A 25,372-nucleotide genomic window follows, 5' to 3' on the forward strand; every position below is an offset into this window, starting at 1 on the left:
GACGTGAGCCAGTGGAAGCACGTGGGTCGGGAGTAACTGCGACATGCGTGTTCTCACCTCACTGCTCAGCTGACGTCTGACCTTCACGGCGTCGTTGTTGTTGTTGTTGTTGTAGAGATTGTCGAACCTTAGTCTGACACGGGCCTTTGCCTGTAGGCGGCCCGTTTGGTAGTTCCTGCTGGAGCTCTTGGAGCAGCCAGACCGAATTTGGGATTGGAGGTTGTCCTACCTGCAGATATGAAAGAATACTGCAGGTTTGCAAGTGTGGGCGGACCCTCGGTCAGTGAACGCTTACCACCAACCCCCACTCTTGGACATGGTCAGTTTCAGAATGGCGCGCCCCCCGAACTGGGGTCTGCACTTGCTGGGGGATGATTCTTCCTAAGCTATCTGGGTGGTGGGTATCGTTTGATGACCCGGAGAAGGTGGTGAATGTGGTTTGTTTGGGCCTTTCGGGTTAGAGTGGCCGCTGCTGTTGTGTGTTCTTATTGGAAGTTTCGAATTTTGTTTGAGACTTTGTGTGACTTCGCAGTCAAGGAGATAGTGTTCCAGTGGGTTGGCCGCTGGCTCCTGACAGTAGGTGCATTCCCTGACGACATTTCCGATCGTCTGCCAGGTGCACTTGTACCCTAGTCGTAGTCGATGAAGGCTAACTTGGGTTTGTCTTGGTGTTTTCTTGTCCGCGAATGGTGGTTCCCCTATTGTAGCCACCAGGTACCATTTGGCTGATTGGGAACCAGCGTTGAATGCGTCAAGGAAGCTCTTTTGGATGTGGAGCTTGGTAGTCTTTCTGAGGTGGTTCTTGATTTGTTGCACGCTTGCTGGAACTTGAATGTCTACGCTTCTAGAACGAGTGGCTGCCTTGGCTGCTTCGTCTGCCATGTCATTTCCCCCAATCCCTACATGACTGGGAATCCAGTGTAAGACAACTGGGCGATTTTGTCTTTGGAATTCCTGTAGCTGTGCGAGGATCGAGGTTTTGATGTGGACGTTGTCTCTTGGTTGACTGTACTGCGGGAAGCAGTACAACATGGGTTGTACAGTATTAAGGTTTAACGAAAGGACAGAGCTGTCAGGATTATGTCTAGTTGGCAAATCTATTTATTGCAATGGTAATTTCTTATCTATTTACATGATAATTTCCGATAAAACGGTTGTGATGGTACAATAAAGGAGGTATATATAGTAGGTATTACAATAGATATTTTTTAAGAGATGATTTAAAGGAAGGGAGCATAGTCTTTGCTCAGATGGGTAGGGGTAAATTGTTCCACTCCTTTACACCGTGATATTTTATGGAGGTCTGGGACTAAGAGAAGTGCATGGGTGTGGTCTTAGTAGCTCTGGGTACCTTAAGTTAACATAAGAACATAAAAATGGAGGAAACTGCAGCAGGCCTAATGGCCCATACTAGGCAGTCCCATTTACACCCAACCCCTATTGCTCATATATCCATCCAACCTATGTTTGACGCTATCCAGCGTATTCTAGTTAACGATGATATTTGGTAACTTGCTCCACTCGTGCACTACTCTATTTCCAAACCAATGTTGACCTATTTCGCGCCTAAATCTAAATGTGTCTGATTTAAAACCATTGTTACGAGTTCGCTCCTGGTTGGATAGTTTGAGTACCTTTGTAATGTCCTCTTTGTTCAGCCCTGACTTCCATTTATACACCTCTATCATATCGCCCCTCGCTCTACTTCTCTCGAGCGAGTGCAAATTTAGATGCTTTAACCTGTCTCTGTACTCAAGGTTCCTAATGCCCGGGAGTAGACTTGTCATTCTCCTCTAAATTCTTTCCAAGTTTCTATATCCATTCTGTAATACGGTGACTAGAATTGAACTGTGTAATCCAAGTGAGGTCTCACAAGCGTAAGATATAGTTTTAGGATGACCTCGCTAGTCTTGTAACTAACACTCCTTTGTATGAACCCAAGTACTTTATTAGCCTTGTTTCGAGCAAATGCACATTGTTTACTTGGCTTAAGATTCCTACTTATCATTACTCCTAAATCTTTCTCGCAGTCGGATTTCTCAATAACATTGTTGTTCATCTGGTATCTGGTTTCCTTGTTTACATCTCCTATACTGAGTACTTTACATTTGTCCACATTGAATTTCATCTGCCATTTTCAGACCATTCGAAAATTTTTTTTAGATCTTCCTGTGGTTTTGCGGAGTCCTCGTCAGATTTAATTACACGCCCTATTTTAGTGATCTCAGCAAATTTACTTATGTTGCTGTCTACGCCGATAAATATGTCGTATATACTAAATAATAATGGTCCAAGTACTGAGCCTTGGCGAACTCCACTAGTGACTTTGCTCCAATGGGATTTAGTGCCGTTAATGCTCACTCGCTGTTTCCTGTCCTATAACCACGCTCTAATCCATTTTAGAATATCTCCTCTAATGCCATGAGCCTCCATTTTTCTTATTAGTCTTTCGTGGGGGACTCTGTCGAAGGCTTTGCTAAATTCGAGATATACCACATCATAATTGTGCCCCTCGTCCACCGATTCGAAAACAGATGAAAAGAATGTTAATAGATTAGTTAGACATGAATGCCCACTTGTGAAGCCATTTTGGGAATCATTGATCAACTTGTGCTTCTCCAGGTGATTATCTGATTATTCCGGAACTGGAAATAATTATTGTCAAGCAAGTGATTGATATATTTGTAAACAAAGAGGGCACAGCAGTAGGTGTTAATATCTTCGAATTTTTAAATTTTAAATTTAGCAAATTTTTCGTTTGTGTGATGTGTGATTGGCAGAGTTGTAATTATACATACAGTTGTATATATCGCTGTCAATGGTTGAGTGTTTGTTTCAGACAAAAATATTTGTGCTGTGTGGAACTTTTGAACCATTTTAGAGATTTTATTAATTTTATAATATTTTAGTAAGAATTTCCTACAGAAAAATGAGTGTTACTGTACAGTAGATAGAAACATTGTTCTAGGACCTATGCCTGTACTGTACTATTAACCTCTAAAGTGAATGGTTGACCTTTCACCGATGGATACATTCTGAATTGCACCAGTGATTCTATTAATATGAGGGGAAATAACTTTTCAGACTTCAGTTTTTATTTGTGTCATGAACAGGAATACTTGTACAGTACATATGAAAAGGTCAGGTTTGACACCTAGATTTTTTCTTCTTCTTTTTTAGGTATTGCACTCTTTGGTGAAGGCAAATGAAGTATTTGCAGTGATGGATAAGGGAGATCACCAATGCTTTGCACCATTGACCTGGGAAGATGATTGTTTCACCTTTGGAGCTCTGCAGGAGGAGCAGCCCTCTGCCAGTGCATTAAAGTTGCCTGTATGTACAGTAATGTGAAATTAAAAAAGTATTCGTATCTGCATTACTAATGTCAGGTAAAGTGTTTACTGTACTGGATCATTTTATAATTACCTACCAGCAGTTCTTTGTAAGCTTTGCTGAACAATTGGAAATAATAGAAAATATAAAGTAAAAAAAGCAACAGATTTATTAATAATAAAGAAGATCCAGTAATTTTTGGGGTAGAAAAACCTGTACAGTATTAGAATTTTAATTTGATTTTTTTTTACTAAAATTTCTCCTATTAAGTAAATTTAGGCATCCGTGATTGATATTTTTATTCATTAATATTTTTTGCTTAAAATACAGTATTGGTAGTACAGTACACTATATTTGTACTGTACTGTACTGTACATATGTTAAGCTCAAAGAACAAAAACGACCACAGCTCATTATGGAAGTTTTCAAAATAACCAGAAAGTGAATTTTGTGTCTTGGGTTTTACCCAAACCTAATGTAACCTAAGCTAATCAAAACAAACCTAATCTAACTTAAAAACCTAATTGAACTTAACCTAATCTAACATAACCTAAACGAATCTAATCAAACCTAAACTAATCTAACCAAACCTAATCTAACCCAACCCAAACAAACCTAAACACACTTATTCTAACCGAACCTAACAACCTATAGCAAAAATTTGCTTTCTGGTTATTTTCCAAACAAGGTTGTTTTTGGTCCTTAAGCTAAACATATACATTGATATCTCATCAGTCCCTATAGCATGCAGACTTCCATTTACAAACAGGGATCGAAACCACCTTGTAGAGATCCCTGTTCACACGCAGAGGTTCGGGGTTCGATTCCCGACTAGAATGGACTAACAGATATAGATTACAGTACTTCTAAAAAAAAAAAAAGTAAATAAACATTTTTAGAAAAATTATTTACACTTTATTTAATTTATTTATCCCCACAGTTTAATGAGTTTGTGAACCAGACTGCTCCAGTTTATGCTGTAGTTTGTAAAGGATCTCATCAGCTTGTGGCCCGGACCACATGTGTTAATGGAGGTTTCTGTTTGGACTCATTGAGGGAGATGAGCATACCAGCATACTCCTGCAAGATACCTGTAAGTCACTGAATAGAGTCTGGTGTCTTAATGTTTCACATCCATTTCCAAGATGTGTGAACCACTGAAGCATGCCAGACATTATCATATATTACAGTATTGCAGCATAGGTGTATTCATTGTTTGGGAAATCATCGGACCCAATGTAAACAGATACTTTTTTGATTGTGTGTACATGGACCATGCAGATACAGTACACAGTTTCTAATGTATCTAGACAATGCAGGTATATAGCAATAATAAATACTGAAATAAGGTAATTCGATGAAGGATAGCTGACAAACTCATCAGATGATATCCAGTAGGGTCCTTTGTTTAGACTTTATTCGGGTTGAAGACATTATTTACTTTACTTAATCCTCTTTGCCACTGGTTAGCCTGTTCACTGATTGAGCCGGATATGACCCGAACTCACTCATATCCTGTAGATCCTCTAGTTAGCAATAGGAATGTAAGTGGCTTGATAACTACAGCTTTGGAAGTTTAGTTTGAGGTGAGATTGCAGCATTTTCTCCATGGTCTGATAGCTGTGTAATGCAGTCAGTTTGAACTGATTTGGTGGATTGTTCAACTTGAATTGGCACAGTTGGCTATCATCATTACCACTGTCAAATTACGTTGATGGTTATAGTATTTACCTCCTCTACAACATTGAGATAATTTTAGGTAAAATAAAAATCTGGCACCTTGGTGTAGTGTACAGTATTGTTTGCACCAATTACAGATGTCTACTTTTGATAAAGCCATAAGTACATAATTAAACACATAGTTAGCACATAGTTTCACAATTAACTGGTACTATCACTTAAGTTGGATCACATGGATTTTTGCAATGGTAGAAATAAGACGCAATACTGTACAAAGACATTGAATACAAATGGTAAAAAAAAAGTATCATTATAGAAAGAGATCCTTGTTAAGACTGAGGAAGTAGCTGATATAATGGAGGTTGTAGCAAAGATGAGTTATACTCAGGCCTTAGCAGGGCCACGGGAAGTAGCAGGGAGTGATGCATGATCAGAACAGGTTCTACAGCACCAAGGGGCTCTGAAAAAGTGTGTCGAAGATATGACAGCTAGCAGAGCTATTGTTAGGGGAGACGAAGAGCAACGGGAACGTCTCCAGCGCAGGAACAACGTAATAGTCTATGGAGTCCCTGAGAGCCAGGCGGATGAAGCGGAGACTAGGAAAACACACGCTAAGATGCAATTTGTGAACATTTGTACAGAGCCTCTGACTACGCCAACCCCTCCCCCTCAGGATGTGAGGAGGCTGGGACAAAAACAGGGGGATAAACTTCGCCCCCTCAAGATCACACTAGTGAGTGAGGAGGAGAAATGGGAGGTTATTCGGCAGGCAAAAATCTTAGCAAGGAGCGATACATCTCGGAGTGTATTCATTCACCCAGATCGCACGGTAATGCAGAGGGAACAGCACAAGAAGCTCCTACAGGGCTTGAGGCAGAAGAGGGAGGAGTCAAGGAGGAATGGGGACTGGTGTACATGGGTTATATTCAGGGGGAGGGTAGTGGAAACAAGTGTGCCGACATACAGTAGAGCCAGGGGGAAAGCAGAGCACCCTCCACCAGCTCTACCCCCACCTGGGAGGAGGCACCAACGCCTCCGCCTACCAGCCGGGAGGAGGCGAGCGCCGTGTAAACAATGACATTTCTAACCACACCCTTCAAAACAGTGTACTTAACAAATGCTGCAGCTTCTGAGAATGGAAGGGTGCCGGAGTTACTACTAAGAGCAGAGACGTTACCGAGAACAAATTCTGGCTTGACGGTCATGTACACTAATACTGACACGTTCCTTGATAAGAGAGAAGAGTTTGAAACACTACTGAAGATACACCAACCTGATATTGTAGGAGTTGTAGAACTGTTGTACAAGAACAGGAGAATCGACCCAGAGGAATGCGAGTTCAGTATTGCTGGATATGACTCATTTACGAACCTTTCTCAAGAAACTTGCAAGAGGGGTGTGGTTATCTATGCTAGGCAAGAGCTTAGAGCCAGCCAGACGAGGGTACAGGGAGAGGAGGTTTTTGAAGAGTCCAAGTGGTGCAAAATTAAATTAAAGGGGGAGGGGACTTACTTAATGTCGGGTGTATCTATAGATCCCCAAATTGTAGCTTACCAAACCTTAGGAACTTGGGAGACTTGATAGACACTGCAGCGATGTTCAACCCTAGCCACCTCCTTATCTTGGGGGACTATAACTATGGCAACATCGACTGGAGAAACGAGATCACCCCAAATGACTTGAATAACCCTGCTGCTCTTTTTGTAGAAACTTTGAGAGATAATCTTTTGTTCCAACATGTTAAAGACCCGACATATTACAGAGGGGAGCAATCACCCAAGCCACTAGACCTCATCATAACAAACGAAGAGGGTATGGTGACCAAACTGGAACATCTAGCTCCAGTTGGCACCAGTCACCATGTAGTGTTGTCATTCTGATTTAACTTTTACCGCGTTCACGATAAAGCCAGGCCAAGGTACAAATGTTACAAGGGAAATCACGACGGAATGAGGGAAGATATGAGGGGAATCCACTGGCCTGACTCACTGAGGCACAAGAACGCAGACACTATGCTGAATATCATAACCAGTTAAGTGACCCATTTGATCGATAAATATATACCCAAGTCCAAACCCAGTGCCTCAAGGAATACGAGGGGACCCCTACACATGAACCATGCGGCGGTCGTCAAAATTAAGAAAAAAAAACCAGAAATTTAAGACGTGGGTTAGGTCAAACGATGAGCAGGACCGGAGAATATATGCAAGACCCAGAAACCAACAAAGGTAGAGTGTAGAAGGGCGTTCCAGAGGCTGGTTGCAAGCGAGGTCAAGTCAAACCCAAAGGCGTTTTACCGCGAGGCAAAGTCGAAATTAAAAACGCAGGAGTGTAATAGTCCCTGTCTTATAGGCAGACGTATTTATATAAATGGGTTTATTACATTGGACTTATATACTCTATCACCCTCCGTAACTTTCCACTAGCTATGAGGTAGCATGTTCTGAGCACGTGACAAGGTGTACCCACAGGAAGTCGCGTCACTTGCTGAGCTAAGGAATTGAGTAACCGGCTCTCTGACCACTTAATGCGGCAGTAGTTTGATATCCTTGACTAGAGGAAGACGTTATTGAGATCCATCGTGGATGGTTCCGTCTTCCCTCGAAGGAGGACGTCGGATATATTTCCGTTCTCCCTCGACGGGTATTACAGGCACTCTTACTCAACCCCTCACCCCAACAGGACTTGTTTTAGAAGAGCTATTTAACATTGCCTCCATCCTCATTTAACACTCATAGCTACAGTGATTAATTTACGGTGATGCTCCTTTTTAAAAGTGTATATAGAAACCTTTTATAATAAACACAGAAAAGGAACGCATTGGATTTCACTACAGAAGACCCAATAAACTTTGATCTATATTTTAGTATGTCTATAATATAAGGTAACGTGCTTCTAAAGTGATTGATGCAAGTGGTGACACCCCAGGAAGGTTATTACATATATGACAGTTTCACAAATAACTATTATACACACTAACAGTCACCTCAACAGATACACAGTTGGTAAAGGTAGAGATATTATGTTCTCCCCATTACTGTGTTAAACTACTGTTACGAAGAAGAAACCGTTATAAGAGTATCAGACCTGAGGCTTGAAGATGGTAGTTACGCAGATTTTGACCAGGATAAAGCTGAGGCATTGAACAGCTTCTTTTCCTCGGTGTTCACAAGAGAGGATGCGATTAACCTTCCTGTGTTTGAGGACAGACGGTTCGACACAGCACTGACCGAAATTGTGTTCACAGAAGAGGTTATAAGAAATAAACTGTCCAGGCTAAAGGTCCATAAGAGTCCCCGCCCTGACATGGTGCATCCTAGAGTGCTAAGAGAGTTGTGCAACGAGCTTGCAGAGCCCCTGAAGATCCTGTTCTGTAAATACTTGGATGAACAAAAAGTCCCCAGTGACTGGAAAATGACTTATGTGAGTCACATCTTCAAGAAGGGCGATCGTCACTCCACTAACAACTATAGACCGGTGAGCCTGACCAGCATAGTATGCAAAGTACTTGAGAGCATTATCAGAGATGCCGCGATGGAACATCAACTACGAAACAGCCTTGTAAAGGATTGCCAACACGGTTGTATGCCGGGGCGCTCCTGCTTAACACAATTGCTCATGGTATTGGATATTTGGACCCATATTCTGAAACGGGGTGGTAATATCGAAAATATACACCTAGATTTTGCCAAGGCTTTTGACAGAGTACCCCATGAATGGCTTCTATCCTAGCGTGGATAGAAGACTTTCTACATGACTGCAAGCAGTGTGTGGTGGTTAATGGCACGAAATCATCATCTGTACCTGTCACGAGCAGGGTGCCACAGGGCAGTGTATTGGGCCCACTGTTGTTTGTTTGTTTCATAAATGACATGCCTGACGCTGTACATTCCTCCATACAAATGTTTGTGGATAACGCCAAGTTATTTCGGGAAATCAAGAGCCAAGCGGACTGTGAAGAGCTGCAGAAGAATAGTCGAAGAGATGGCTGCTGAAATTCAATGTCACGAAGTGTAAGAGGATGCACGTGGGGCGTACCAACGGTAAGAAGGCGTATCATATGTCCCAACGGGATGAATAAACTGCACTATTTGAGATTGAATGTGAGAAGGTAAATTAGGCAAATAAATTATTAGGTCTTATAAGAAGGTCGTTCAGATAACTAGATCGTTATGAGGGATGGACCATCCCCCATAACGATCTTCAAGAGTGAAATGCTTCCCCATCTGGAGTACTGGCTCCCCGTCTGGTCCCCGAGATAGGTCCCCGAGATATACTAGGGACTGTCAGCTGATTGAAAATGTTCAAAGGAGGGTTACCGGACTGGTGCCTACACTTCGGCACCTCAGTAACCCGAGAGATTCGAGCGCCTGAACTTGCCTATCTTATACTCCAGACGGGCAAGGGTCGACCTAATTGAAATGTATAAGCATATCAAGGGGCACTACTCAGTCGGGTGTCCTAACCTGGAGCTGGCGGACCCTCGCCCCACAAGGGGTCACAGCTCAAGGCTGAAGAAGCCCCAGGTCCAGAAAACTGTGAGGGCAAACTTTTTCGGAGAAAGAGTTGTGAACTCTTGGAACAATCTGCCAGAAAGTGTTGTGACGGCACCGAGTGTGAGCTCTTTCAAAACCAGACTTGACCAACACTGGAGCACGTTCAAGTACATTCAGGAGCCGGTGCATGCCCAGCATTTGCCAACAGTGCGTAACAGAGACGTGATCGATCGCCTAAGCGGCTAACCAACCGATCAGTGGTGAAGAGGATGTATGAAAAAAAAGAAAAGAAGAGAAAGACTCCTAATGGTGTGGAGTGCAGTACTTCTGTTATTTATACTGTACAGTGGTTCTTTGCTTATGATGATCAGAAATATAGGAACCATTTTCAGTTTAACAGGTATTCCACCTTTATGGTATACCCTTACTGCTATCAAAGTAGATTTCATAGGTTTAATCAATTATTTCTTGTAGTTACATAAAACAGTTAAAAACTCACCTTCTTAATGAAATCACTTTATGGAACATACTGTACTATAGTACCATAACAAGTATTTTAAAAATATTTTTTGTTTTTGGAATTAGTGTAATATAAATATAGGGAGGATATGTGCATTGTATGCTGGGACATTCGATATTAATGTTGACTGAGAAAAATGTATTCTGCTATGCATTAATTGTTGTCACTCACAAGAAGCCATTGGTAGGGGCTTTAAATTTTTCACAATGTTTGCTGGGAACAATTGAATTGAATTGTAAGTCTGAAAAGGATTCTTTCTTAGTACTGTACAAGCTGTATAAGGCTTTTTATGATTTAAAAAAAATATCATATAAGAAAAAATATTTCGTATAAAAATTTATAGGAAGCTTCACAAATATAAATAAACTTAGATATAATCTGAAATTCATAAAATGTTTTCTTTCAAAAATTCTGTCTGAAGATATGAAATACATGGTACTAACAATGTTGAAGGATACCCCCGTAACGTGAAATTTTAAGAATGTGTTTAAACCAACAGTCTGTGTGCAGTGTGTCTAGATCGAAGAAAAATTATCAAAGGTAGAAAGGCTAAACTTTTTTTCATCTTTAGTAACCCTTTGTATTCCTAATCAGCTGGTGAACTAGTGCACCTCCTTGAGAATGTTTAATTACCAATAAATATTACTTGAAAATTATCTTCATCCTCAGCTGCTGGACACATTGATTAAAGCTGGTCTGGTGTATGCAGTTGATGAAGATGACCCACGAGGAGGTGTTGCTCAACTTTCAAAACTTGAGGATCCATCAGACACTCGACTTGCTCTCCATGTCCTGAAAGCAGAACCTCTTCCTCAAAACATCTTCAAAATGCCAGTAAGTGGCAGTGAAGATTTCTTGATTATAGTACATTACAACCATTTTAAGCACAGCATAACCTTGTGGACATATATGAACAATTACAGTACTGTACCCTGTTGAATTAAATTTGAAAAATATGTACATGAACATAGCATAACAGTAATACACAAAAACATTAAATAATATGAGCTAACTCATTCAGTTACACCCCCTGAGGCTGAGATGGAGGTAGTGAAGGGATGGCTTGTTGAACTCAGTGTGTCTGTTTTTTAGGTTGTGGTATAGGTAACGTGGTGTGATCTGAGTTGGAGATTCTCTGTTATTCTCCTTATGAGCAGTCTTGTGCCAACACCGCTACCACTTGCACTAGTGATGAAATAGGGAGTACTATACCATGCTAAAAAAGAATAACAGAAATAGCTTGACAGTACATAGTCTTGAGAGCTTGGTTTGTGTGCAGGTACAAAATGTCAATAAGATAAGGGTTCTGCTCACACCATCCCTACCTGAACCAAGTTTGTATTTATACTTATTATAATATTTTAGTGTTTGTTCAGTTTTTAGGGATATAATCTGAATGCCCTGTCTGGTATTGGTATTAACTTATTGAGTAAGCTGAAATTTTAAATATTTCTAAAATTTAAAAAAAATCTTTCCATAAAAATGTATAAACAGGATAATCTAGTTTATCCAGATATTTGGTTAAAGTGAAGTCTGTGTTATTGTGAGGGTTACTGTACAGTAATTCCTTTACCTATTAAGGATTTAATATTAACCAATGCACCTATCATAAACAGTATAAATGAGGCTATTTTATTTTATTTTTAACTTAATTTTTTTTTCATGGTAAGCTAAAAAATTACAAAATAGATATGATTTTGTTTCCCATCTGTTCCATTTTCAGAAAACGTTTCTTATTTTCAACCTTGGAATTTGTTCTCAAACCCGAAATTGAGAGAATTTTCCGGAAAATTTCTGAGCAAATTTCAATTCCAGCTATTGGAGAGTCCAGGTTAAGAGGTTGCGAAACCATGTAGCATATATGTATGTATGTGTATATATATATGTATATATAAATGTATATATATATATATATATGTATTTATATATTTATTTATATATTTATTTATATATGTATTTATATATGTATTGATATATATATATATATATATATATATATATATATATATATATATATATATATATATATATATATATATATATATATATATATATATATATATATAAAACAAAGAAGTATGTCTGTGTGTTTGTTTGTGTGTCCGCACGAGAATCTCGGAAACTACTTTACCGATCTGTAGTGATGATGGATGGTGTTATATGTAGTGATGATGGTTGGGTTTATATGTAGTGATGATGGATGATATTATATGTAGTGATGATGGATGTTGTTATATGTAGTGATGATGCATGGTGTTATATGTAGTGATGATGGATGGTATTATATGTAGTGAAGATGGTTGGTGTTATATGTAGTGATGATGAGTGGTGTTACATGTAGTGATGATGGATGTTGTTATATGTAGTGGTGGTGGTGACGGTGGTAGTGACAGTGGTAGTGGTGGTGATGGTGATAGCGGCATGTTTGTGGTGATAGTGGTGGTGGTAGAAACTGGTTGAAAGTAGTGGTAATGATGGTGGTGGTAATGATGATGATGGTAGTAGTGGTGGTAGTGATGATGATGGTGGTAGTGATGGTGGTGCTATATGTAGTGATGATGGATGGTGTTATTTATGTAGTGATGATGGATGGTGTTATATGTAGTGATGATGGATGTTGTTATATGTAGTGATGATGGGTGGTGTTATATGCTGTGATGATGGATGGTGTTATATGTAGTGATGATGGATGATGTTATATGTAGTGATGATGGGTGGTGTTATATGTAGTGATGATTAGACAATAAAATAATAACAGTTTAATGCTAAAAAAATATACTTTGCTGTACCGTTGTAGTGAAAAACATGGTGGAACTTACATACACCATTAATGAACTATTGATGGACGTAGAAGTTTTGGGGACTGAACAGTGAGACAATGTGGAGCTTCCCGGAGGGTGGCGTCCTACCGTGGCCAGACCCTACCTGTCATTCCTCGAAGCACTCCAGCTGATGAACTGAATGCGTGCCTCAAGGCATCATACCTTTGGAGAAGTGTTCAGACACTCACCCTATCCACAAACATGAGAACACATCTACAAGGAGATCAGGATGCTGGACGGTTTGCAAACCTTCTACTACAGATTAGGAATGGAACTTTCCCTGTTGATTCAGAAGGACAAATAATCATTCCTCAAGGATGTGGAAATGTTGTAAAGTCCTCAACTGAGCTCACTAACATGGTCTACCCAAACATTATCCACCACTACAAGGATCACAAGTGGCTGCGTGAACGCGCAATTTTGGCACCAAAGAATGAAACAGTGGCTGAAATCAACATGACTCTACTCAGACAGCTTCCAGGCAGTGAGACCTCATTTAAATCTGTTAATACAGTAATCGACCAGGATCAAGCAGTCCAGTACCTTGCAAAATTCCTTAATTCTTTGGAGCCCGCTGGAATGCCTCCTCACCACCTCACTCTCAAGATTGGAACTCCTATAATGCTCTTAAGAAATCTTGAACCACCAATCCTCTGCAATAGCACAAGACTGGTGGTGAAGAGCATGATGCCACATGTACTGGAAGCTACAATACTGACAGGAAAAGCTGAAGGAGAGGACGTATTTTACCAAGGATACCTCTCATCACCACTGATCTGCCATTTGAGTTCAAGCGACTTCAGTTCCCGGTTAAAGTGAGCTTTGCCATGACCATCTATAAAAGCCAGGGACAGTCCCTAAAGATGGTTGGCCTAAACCTGGTGTTTCCTTGATTCTCTCATGGATAGTTCTATGTTGGATGCTCCAGAGTGGGAATTGGCAAAAATCTGTACATACTTGCTGCTAATGGCAAAACCAAAAATGTGGTCTACCTTAATGCACTACAGTGAGACAATGTGGAGCCTACCGTGGGCTAGTGAAAAGAGCCGCAGAGGGCAGCGATTCCGCTAATATTATATATATATATATATATATATATATATATATATATATATATATATATATATATATATATATATATATATATATATATATATATATTGCTGGTGAGGTCGTTGATTATATGTTCAAAATCCGCGTGTTATATGGACTAAAATGAAGCATATATATGCTCGCGTTTCATACCAGCTGGATTCGGTAAAATGCTACTGACACCACATAAGAGACGGTTTCCCAATGAGGTTCACGGCGCCATCAGCTCGATGAACAGGCTTTGTGTGAAATATAACAGAGTCTAGAACTGCTTTTAGTGTCCTTGTGGCCTAGCCGGTAAGCGTTCCTAGTCCCACCCAGTAGGTCGAGGGTTCCTTGCTGGTGAGGTCGTTGATTATATGTTCAAAGTCCGCGTGTTATATGGACTAAAAATGAAGTATATATATGCACCTCGCGTTTCATACCAGCTGGATTCGGTAAAATGCTACTGACACCACATAAGAGGCACGGGCAGTTTCCAATGAGGTTCACGGCGCCATCAGCTCGATGAACAGGCTTTGTGTGAAATATAGAGTCTAGAACTGCTTTTAGTGTCCTTGTGGCCCTGGCAATAGCGTTCCCTAGTCCCACCCAGTAGGTCGAGGGTTCGATCCCTTGCTGGTGAGGTCGTTGATTATATGTTCAAAGTCCGTGTTATATGGACTAAAAATGAGTATATACATATATATATATATATATATATATATATATATATATATATATATATATATATATATATATATATATATATTCTAAAAAGGAAAGAAACACGAAGTTCCCAAGCCTTCTTGTAATTCACATCTTCAGGGGTGGTACAGACTGTACTCACCCTGAAGGCTATACCTAGATCACACCTACAGTGATTTACTTGCATATATATATATATATATATATATATATACACAATATATATATATATATGTATGTATATATATGTATATATATATATATATATATATATATATATATATATATATATATATATATATATATATATATATATATATATATATATATATATATATATATATATATATACATACAGTGATATTCCCATTAGCCGGAACAATTCGAGCAGAGCACTTACGGGCACGAGAGATTTCCGGGTAACGAGACGACTCTCTCAAACCCGGAAAAATTCCTTATCCCCGGAACCTTTTCCGGTTACTGGGAAAAGTTTCTAAGTGTCTAAACTAGACCTCTTGCACAGTCGCACACTAGCCCACTTCCCCAGAACGTTTCTGGGTACTAGAGATGTTTTCCTCGAGTTTAAACTACTGGAATACGTAAATACAGTTCTAATTAAGTTAGAAACTTCATTTCGTTACTATAATAATCCAGAATAGTTTATCGAAAAGTTTGTTTAAATAAATTGAATATTTAAAAATTTAAAATCTAAAGGATATGGGCATGAATGAAGCTGTGTGTTACAGCAAAGACTGTTATTTTCCACTCCCATAGAGCTGTGGGGTATTAGTGGGTCTTGTGTAACTGATCTGACCTGATGCAATGTCAGGTGGAGGTAGGATGGGGGATTAGCGGTCTCATATTACTGATCTGATGGAATGTCAGGTTACCCTCTCTTGGGTGGAGGATTAGTGGGTCTCATGACCTGAAGACGTCTTGAATAAACACGAAACCTTAAATATTTTTAGAGAGATTGTGGTAAGTACAGATATAAGTCTAAATGAGCAAAATTGTATACCTTCAACATTACGTTTCATAACATTTTAAAATATGGAGTGAGAAAGCCGAAAGGTGTGGGTAAATAAACAGATGGAGAGGAAATGAGCGTTGCCAAGTGCTCCTCAAGAGCTACCATGCAGTCACTCACATGCAGATGTGTCTTAATTCCCTTGCTGGGGGTGTGTGAGTGGTGTTAGGGCGTGTGTGTGGTTGTTGGAGGGTGTGTTTGTGTGTGATGCAGTGGAGTATGGATAAATAATTATTTAAAGAACATTATTGGACAAAGGAAGGCTATAGGTAGGAGAATAAATAGTGGTGAAGTTTACCTCCAAGATTACTATAAGGTATTGGCCGGTAGGGTTAAGACCGAGATAAGAAAAGCCAAAAGAAATAATGAGCTGAAGATAGCAAGGGAGGCGAAGTCAAACCCCAAGGGATTCTATCAAATGTATCAAACTAAAACACGAGAAAAGATTGGCCCAATACAGTCAGATACCGGCGAACTAACTGATAACAACGGAGAAATGAGCAATAATCTGAATAAATATTTTTCAACAGTTTTCACCAACGAAAATTTAAACATGTTACCCGAAGCTCCGACTCTATACAGAGATAGTGAAGAAAATAAATTAAGAGAGATAGTAGTGACTAGTAACGATGTTAGTAAGCAAATAGACAAACTAAAGCCTAATAAGTCACCAGGTCCCAATGAGATATTTGCCAGAGTATTAAAGGAATGCAAGGAAGAGCTTAGTATGTCCTTAGCAAAGTTGTTTAACATGTCCTTAAAAGCAGGTGTAGTACCAGAATCCTGAAGAATAGCGAATGTAATACCGATTTTCAAGAAGGGAGATAGATCACTATCCTCTAACGACTGTCCAATCAGTGTAACATCAATTGTAGGCAAATTAATGGAAGCAATCATTTCAAACTTTATTCGAAATCACCTGGAGAAGCACAAGTTGATCAATGATTCCCAACATGGCTTCACAAGTGGGCATTCATGTCTAACTAATCTATTAACATTCTTTTCATCTGTTTTCGAATCAGTGGACGAGGGGCACAATTATGATGTGGAATATCTCGACTTTCGCAAAGCCTTTGACAGAGTCCCCCACAAAAGACTAATAAGAATAGTGGAGGCTCATGGCTGGGTAGGAGATATAACTTGCATTGCTGTAATTCTTGTAAGATAGCGATTAATTTAAGTATAGTCTGCATTTACGCGGTCAATTCAACCCGTGGAGGTCCGTGTAAAACGAGAAAAACGTAAATGAAATAACAGAACATATGGGATTAATTGAAATAGAGACTGGGCCGACCCCCAAACTCCACTTTTTCCGACACAAAACGTAAGTTGTAGTAAAAATAGTATCTTAATTTTATGATGGTATGCACACACACATAATATAGAAGAGAAATATCAAGAAGAGAATAATATACTGTACCAGGTAAAAGAAAAATCAGGTTTAACACTTACATTAGTAGAAGAGATGGGTCGGCATACGGGAATGCCCTCCAGTGAATCACTCTCACTATTCACAAAGGTTTGCAGGGCCTCCCTGACAAACTCCTCAAAGTCCATATCGTCACTGTCACTATCACTGACTTGGGCTGGCTGTGGTTGTGGTGGGTTTCGGGCGAGACTAGCATTGATGCTGTCGTGATACATCTGGACATACGGCTCCATAATTTTCGACAGAAGGTTATTAGACACTTCATACCGATGCTTGACTGTGTCTTTGTCAAGGATGAGCTTGATTTTTTCCCCCAACTCGATGAATTCCTTCACATTTTCATGGCTTGTTCCAGGTTCAAGGTTTTCCTGGGGTGGTGGGCGTCCAGCGGAGGCCATTGTGAGGGGAATAGCGGGCACAAGAGAGAACTGTATACGCGGAGAACTGAGAACAATGAGAGTGGCCCGGCTAGGTCAATGACTCCTTCTCTCTGGTGGCAGGGCACGTCATATTACATTAAACCAATCACAGCTAGAGGGGGAGGGAGGTAAGGATGCGTGGCCCAATCACAGTCCTATACGTCATATGGCGTCAGCGATAATGCAACAGCGACATATTGCGCAGTGCGCACCCACACCCGCGCCGCATCCCGCGTATGGTCAAGCATGGACCTCTTGAATACAAAATGGCGCGGCACTTGGACCTCTCCAGCCGCTTAGCGCGTAAATGATAAAATTTTCCGCGTAATTCAAACATTTCATTCTGGCAAGGCACTGCGTAAATGACCAAACGCTTAAACAAAATCCGCGTAAATCGAGAATATACTGTATTCTAAAATGGATTAGGGCGTGGTTACAGGACAGAAAACAGCGCGTGAACATTAACGGCACTAAATCCAATTGGAGCAACATCACTAGTGGAGTTCCGCAAGGCTCAGTACTTGGACCATTATTATTTAGTATATACATAAACGACATAGATATCAGTGTAGACAGCAACATAAGTAAATTTGCTGATGACACTAAAATAGGACGTGTAATTAAATCTGATGAGGACTCCGCAACACTACAGGAATATCTAAACAAATTTTTCGAATGATCTGAAAAATGGCAGATAAAATTCAATGTGGACAAATGTATAGTACTCAGTATAGATGTAAACAGGGAAACCAGATACCAGATGAACAACGATGTTATTGAGAAATCCGACCGCGAGAGAGATTTAGGAGTAACGATAAGTAGGAATCTTAAGCCAAGTAAACAATGTGTATTTTCTCGAAACAAAGATAATAAAGTACTTGGGTTCATACAAAGGGGTGTTAGTTACAAGACTAGCGAGGTCATCTTAAAACTATATCTTGTGCTTGTGAGACCTCCCTTGGATTACGCAGTTCAATTCTGGTCACCGTATTACAGAATGGATATAGAATCCTTGGAAAGAATTCAGAAGAGAATGACAAGACTAATCCCGGGCAATAGGAACCTTGAGTAGAGAGACAGGTTAAAGCAACTTAATTTGCACTCCCTCTATTGACATAGAGTGAGGGGCGATATGATAGAGATGTATAAATGGAAGTTAGGGTTTAATCAAAATGGACATAACAAAAATACTCAAACTATCCAACCAGGAGCGAACTCGTAACAATGGTTTTAAATTAGACAAATTTAGATTTAGGCGCGAAATAGGTAAACATTGGTTTGGAAATAGAGTAGTGGATGAGTGGAACAAGTTACCAAACATCATCATTAACTCGAATACGCTGGATAGCTTCAAACTTAGGTTGGATGGATATATGAGCAATAGGGGCTGGGTGTAAATGGGACTGCCCAGTATGGGTCAATAGGCCCGCTGCAGTTTCCTCCATTCTTATGTTCTCATGTTGACGGAAGTGAACCTTTTTGGGGGGTAGGGTCGCGTGGTTCGTCTTCCCCCCTCTTCCTCGCTCGAGCGTGGCTAATTGTGATAGGGAGATGAATTTGATACCATAGTGATACTTAATAAATTCTCTACCAAGCTTTACCAATAAGATATCCTTAAACGAAATATTTATATATGATAAATTGATGGGAAATCCATTCTTTTATATATATATATATATATATATATATATATATATATATATATATATATATATATATATATATATATATATATATATATATATATATATATATATATATATATATATAACGTAATAAAAAGCTCTACATGATACGGGCTGTGTTACTTTTATCCTCTTCACCATGATCGCCTCGTTAAGGCCGATAAAGGCCGATTCACACTACCCGTTTCTGTTCTGACCGTCAGGCCGTCGGCTAGACGCCGTCAACATTTCTTAAATGCATTTTAATGTAACTGTTCACACGACCCGTCATGCTGACGGCGGCAGGCGGCCGACAGCCGACCGACACGTCGCGGATTTCTTCTCGAGAAATCCTGGCCGGTTTGACGGCGGCAACTGCTAGTCTTTCTTTTGGGATACTGCTTCTCGGAGGTTGGCGTTCATCTTTGCCAGGTCCATTTCGATTTTTTCTAGTTAATAATTAAACTTAGCCTTGGATATTCTGAAGTATTGGTAGAATTTTGCTTCATCATCTGCCAGTTCTTTATAGAGGGTCCAGAATTCTCCCTCGCACTTTCTCTTTTTCAGTGACTGATGTACCCATAACCTTTTCCTCTTTCCACGAACTTTTTCTTCCTCCTCTTCTTCTAGTAAAAGAGCAATTGCAGCCAAATTCTTAAGAGACCGACCGGCCATGATCCTCAAACAACAAGAGTTATGTAAGCACTGAATGACGGTATCGGACGGACCGAGAACGTGTCGTGTGTCGCTTGGGCGATCTGTCACGTCTCTGTTACACACTTCACTCAATTGACTGTAATACTTAACTAATCATGTCTTAACACTTGCGATGAAGGTTGGGTAGGAGATATAACTTGCATTGCTGTAATTCTTGTAAGATAGCGATTAATTTATGTATAAACATCCCATATTTTGTACCCCCCCTCCACACACACACACACACACACACACACACACACACTACACAGACACACACAGACACACACAACACACACACACACACACACACACACTACAAACAACACACACACACACACACACACACACACACATCCTTGACCACCGAAGGGTCAAGACGTACCTGGCGCTCCTCTCGGAGCAGCCAGGTCAACTGTTAAGTTGGCCCATACCAACCCCCTCCCCTGAACCCTCCTCCCCACCGGAATATCAACAAGTTCTCGCCAGAAGTTACAATTTCATTTAGGAAAGGAACGGAACCAGTGTTAAACAGAGGTGAACAGTGGTGAACAGTGCTTAAGTCAGTGAGAACAACTCAACAGTAACAGTCGCACCCAAGTTAACCTTCACACAGTGAGGTCCCAGGTACCCAGTGATAACGGCCCGTGAGACCCAACAACAACCAGAGATGTGTTAATCCGTCTACGATAGGAAGGCCTAAGACCAAACCTCACTCATATAACACCATCTGTGAGGGAATTACTACACCACATGTCCCTCATAACACCATATGTGAGGGAATTACTACACCACGTCAAGTCCCTCATCACACCATCTGTGAGGGAATTACTACACCACGTGAGGTCCCTCATAACACCATCTGTGAGGGAATTACTACACCACGTCAGGTCCCTCATAACACCATCTGTGAGGGAATTACTACACCACGTGATGCCCCTCATAACACCATCTGTGAGGGAATTACTACACCACGTGATGCCCCTCATAACACCATCTGTGAGGGAGTTACTACACCACGTGAGGTCCCTCATAACACCATCTGTGAGGGAATTACTACACCACGTGAGGCCCCTCATAACACCATCTGCGAGGGAATTACTACACCACGCCAGGTCCCTCATAACACCATCTGAGGGAACTACTACACCACGTGAGTTCCTCCTAACACCATCTGGGAGGGAGTTACTACACTACGAGTTTGCTGTTCAACACCTACATTAATCTGTATGTTCACTGTATGTTCCTTTACCTTTCTCTAATGAAGGCTTTTGTTAAACCACCAATGTATGTAATAAGTCATTTATGTCCAATGTATATTTTCAGCCTTCGGGCTGCAGAATTTTTTCAATAAACCGTTAATTATTATTATCATTATTATTATTATTATTACACACACACTACACACACACTGCGCACACACACACACACACACACACACACACACACACACACACACAGTCAGGTCAGCCGCCGCTAGCGTTGTTACCATATGTGAGGCTTGGCAAATTGTGCCTGAAACGTGTCATATTGAGGGATATCAACTCTTTCATCACCTTCGTTCACATGGACGCGGAGGAGGCGTTGCCCTCTTCTGTCAAGATGACCTACGCCCACCACGCCTGGATGTTCAAGTCCCAGCAGATGTGGAAGCATTATGGGTACATGTTGTGCCACGGACCCAACCTCGCCACACTGCTTCTATCATAATTTGTGTGTCATACCATCCGCCTCGCTCACCCACCAGAGACACTCTTATCAATCATCTCATTACTACCTCAGACCACCTAAGAGTTAGGTACCCATGTGCCAAGTTAGTATTATGCTGGGATTATAATGAAATTGACACCACTGATATCCAGGACCAGCTGTCACTCTCACAAGTTGTGAAATTCTCCACACACGGTCAAAATACCCTTGACCAGTACCAACCACCTCAACCAATGCCTCCTATCGGGTGTAGCACACACCTATTTTTGATCGCTGTACATAGGCTAGAGTTGTTTTTCTGTGATCCACTGAACATTCGTGTTCCCCAAGAGCTCTGCTGGTGTGTGCCCAGTCATTGAAACCATCCGCAAATGGTGAACTTGTAGATATACTAGAGAAGAGCAAACATGTGAAACAGTAGAGTTTACCTTGTGATTTAGAGAAGAGCAACTATTCTCTCTTTACTGATTCGCCATTACCCAAAGTTCTGAAGAATGCAGGCTTAGAGAGGAAACGGCGTTTCTGATGCTCACCTGAACCATACGTTCTTAATGCTCCTTTAAACTCAGAGTTATGATGCTGACAAGTATCTGGCCCAGCCTTTGACCAGTAAATTTGAAGTTCCTGTGATATTGGTCTTCTCCATTTCCCAAGATCAGTTTCAATGTACTCAATATCATGCCGTTTAATTTCATCACTTTTCTATGATTGGTCAGTTGTATGTGTAGCAGACGAGGTACTACAGCCAGGTACTCCAGCCCGGACCTACGGCCTAGAAAACAGTGCGTTAATGTTCGAAATAAGGCAAACAGAGTATTAGGTTTTATATCTAGAAGTGTAAGTAATAAGAGTGCAGAGGTCTTATTGCAACTATATCTTGCGCTAGTCAGGCCGCACCTCGATTATGCGGTTCAGTTCTGGTGCCCTTATTATAAAATGGATATCAATTCACTGGAGTCGGTGCAGCAAAGAATGACGAAAATGATTCCGGGACTTAGAAACCTTCCATATCAAGATAGGTTAAAGAAACTAAACTTGCATTCCCTAGAAAGACGAAGAGTGCGGGGAGATGTGATAGAAGTATTTAAGTGGGTGAAAGGAATCAATAAAGGCGATATAGATAAAGTTCTTATAATATCCGAGCAGGATAGGACTCGTAGCAACGGATTTAAGTTGGATAAGTTTAGGTTTAGGAGGGAGATAGGAAGAAACTGGTTCACAAATAGGGTGGTGGACGAGTGAAACAAGCTTAGCAACTTTGTAGTAAGTGCTGAAACGCTGGAAAGTTTTAAAGGAGGCTAGATAGATTCATGGATGATAGAGAGTGGTAGTAACTCTCGACAGGAGCTGCCACGCACAGGCCAACCGGCCTATTGCAGGCTCTTTATTTTCTTATGTTCTTATGTAAGTCCTCTCCGTCTAGTTGGTCAGTTGTAGGTGTAACATCAGCAGACGAGGTACTACATCCAGGTGCGTTGGTAATGTAGTTATTAGTGTTTACATATCTTTTCCCCAGAAGTATATTAAATGTGTATACTGTACTTGTAGTAACTAATACATTTTTTTTGCACAACTATTATTCTAACAAGCATGGTTTATATCTCTTCAGTACAGTTACCTGCGGAGTCTTGTAGGTGATTCCTCAGTTTCCGTCTTTCTGGACTTAGAATGGGGAGATGTGACACAAGGACAAGTTCATATCCGATTAGATGCTACTTCTGGACGTGGTCAGCAGTTCCTGGAATTGTGCACAGGAGAAAGGGGCCCATCTTACATCGACACCAAGTTCTTGAGTGTTGGTAACAGGGGTAACCCTGGAGAGTTCATCATTGGTGGTGACTATGAGCACAATGATGGAACTGGTGGTGCTGCCGTATTGTCAGGCCTGGATCATAGTGAAGGGATCCCACGAAATATTGTTGTAGGACTAGTTTCAGGTCATAACCATGGCAACAAGAGCAGCCAGTTTCTTATCTATACAAAAGACCTTCCAGGAAGTTCAGATTGTATGAGTTTTGGCAAAGTCAAAGTTGGCATGGATGTTCTGTTGGCAGTTGTTGGATTAAGCAACCCACAGGATGTAAAAGTAAAAGACTGTGGAGTGTTTGTGTCATTGTAACTCCTGTTGTCTTATGTAATTGAAATATAATGTACCACATTCAAGAACAGTTTGGTTATTAATGTTAATTGATACAGTAACTTGTTTTTGATGCATGGTGATAGTTCTTATGACATATATTATTGGTTATATCATTTGTAAGCTCATTCCTTGAAAATAAATACAAAATTAATATTCTGTTAGATTATAAGATACAAACATGCTTCACATCAATTAACTAATTATTTATTACAAAGTTGTCCACTGGTAATTATTTGTTTCAGCACACCATCGAATTTTTCTCGAGATGTTTGATTTCTGATGTGTTTTGTTCAGATCTGACCTTCATTTCCATTGGGAAATGCGTCGTGTTTTTTGTTTTTTTAAGATGCAAGTCATTCTTGATCAAAAACGGCTATTTTCCATCAAAAACGAAGGTGAGATCTGAACAAAATACATCCAAATACATCAGAAACCAGACATCTAGACCCCTAACTTTTACTTAATTAACCTACCTTAACCTAACCTAACTTAACCTCACCTAACCCTTGCGGGGGGCCCTAAACCCTGCGGAAGTGAGCGGAGGCAGGCAGTTTGACACGCCTCATGTCTCCAGACAGCTCGGGTGGGACAAGAAATGGCGGGTGGAGGTTTATTGATCTAATTTCTTAGGCGTTCCTGACTTGTGCGATTTTTCTGAAAGAAATATGTTTCCAAGAGGCTTTAAGGGCTGAGGAATGTATATATCAGGTAGAAATTGCCAAAAAAGTAAGTGCTTCTTTGTGATTTGAAGATGTGCTAAACCGAATAATAACCTGTCCTCTTAATAAGATTACACGACCAATAATTCCTCTTCGTCTAACTCTTTCGTTCTTCAGTTTACATTGGTGGGCAATGTTTATAAGATATGGTCTAGAAGGGGCCACCATCTGCACTTCAGTGTTAGTACCCTTCTGTTGGGGGGCATCAGGTTCAAACTTTGTTTATCAGGGGGTTTGTTGTCTTAATTAACTCGTGATTTCTTGTGACTAGCAATTGTTTTCTATAAATGGACATGTTTGATGAATTGTAGTGTGTAGCAATTCTCGGAGAGGTTGCTCTGCATTTTATTTATTTTATTTATTTATTTTTTTAGCATGTTATCAGTGCTTTTTTTGGTGTGCCGGTTGAGTCTTAAAGTTTGCTGGTTCATTCCTGGTGCAGCCCCCAGTTAACCCAGCTGTGGTAATGTTTAACTTCACAGTTGGAGAAGTGAAGGCAGTTGAGTGCATTGCTGGCTATACTGCCTCCTTGTGTACTGAAGGCCTACAGCAGCATGTTTATCTACACTACTCCTGATAGACTGTCAAGGCCTAATGAACCTGCTTTCAAGTGGTATTGTTTTCTTATGCAAGGTCCAAGTCTTTAATAATAATACCCCGAAGAGTTTGTATGACAATTTTCATTATTCTCTAACAAAAGTTGTCGTGGTTTATATTGTAATGTCAAGGTGTGGATGTTAAATAAGGTTATATTATATTATATTGTGTTCGATACCTCCACACTAGTTACTTACAGGAGATTATCTACGTAGAAATTCACTCCACCACCCTACATTCCATGATTTATACTTGATAAATGATGATTTAATGAGTTCCATTAATTTCCAACATCCATCTAAGTTATTGGTTATACTTTGTCATAACCAATCAATCATAAC

At 40.3% G+C, this 25,372-nt stretch overlaps 1 protein-coding gene across 1 annotated transcript in view; it reads left to right on the forward strand.

The window, feature by feature from the left end:
• Positions 1-25,101, forward strand: part of LOC121859394 — a 45,017-nt gene extending 19,916 nt beyond the window's left edge. The window contains exons 2-5 of the mRNA XM_042356176.1: positions 3,181-3,333; positions 4,274-4,426; positions 10,699-10,863; positions 23,185-25,101. Coding sequence (XP_042212110.1) covers positions 3,181-3,333; positions 4,274-4,426; positions 10,699-10,863; positions 23,185-23,694 — 981 coding nt within the window. The 3' untranslated portion in view covers positions 23,695-25,101. The remainder of the gene's footprint in view (positions 1-3,180; positions 3,334-4,273; positions 4,427-10,698; positions 10,864-23,184) is intronic.
• Positions 25,102-25,372: the final 271 nt, after the last annotated feature.

The sequence above is a fragment of the Homarus americanus genome, unplaced genomic scaffold (assembly GCF_018991925.1).
Source record: "Homarus americanus isolate GMGI-L3 unplaced genomic scaffold, GMGI_Hamer_2.0 scaffold7626, whole genome shotgun sequence".
Lineage (NCBI taxonomy): Eukaryota > Metazoa > Arthropoda > Malacostraca > Decapoda > Nephropidae > Homarus > Homarus americanus.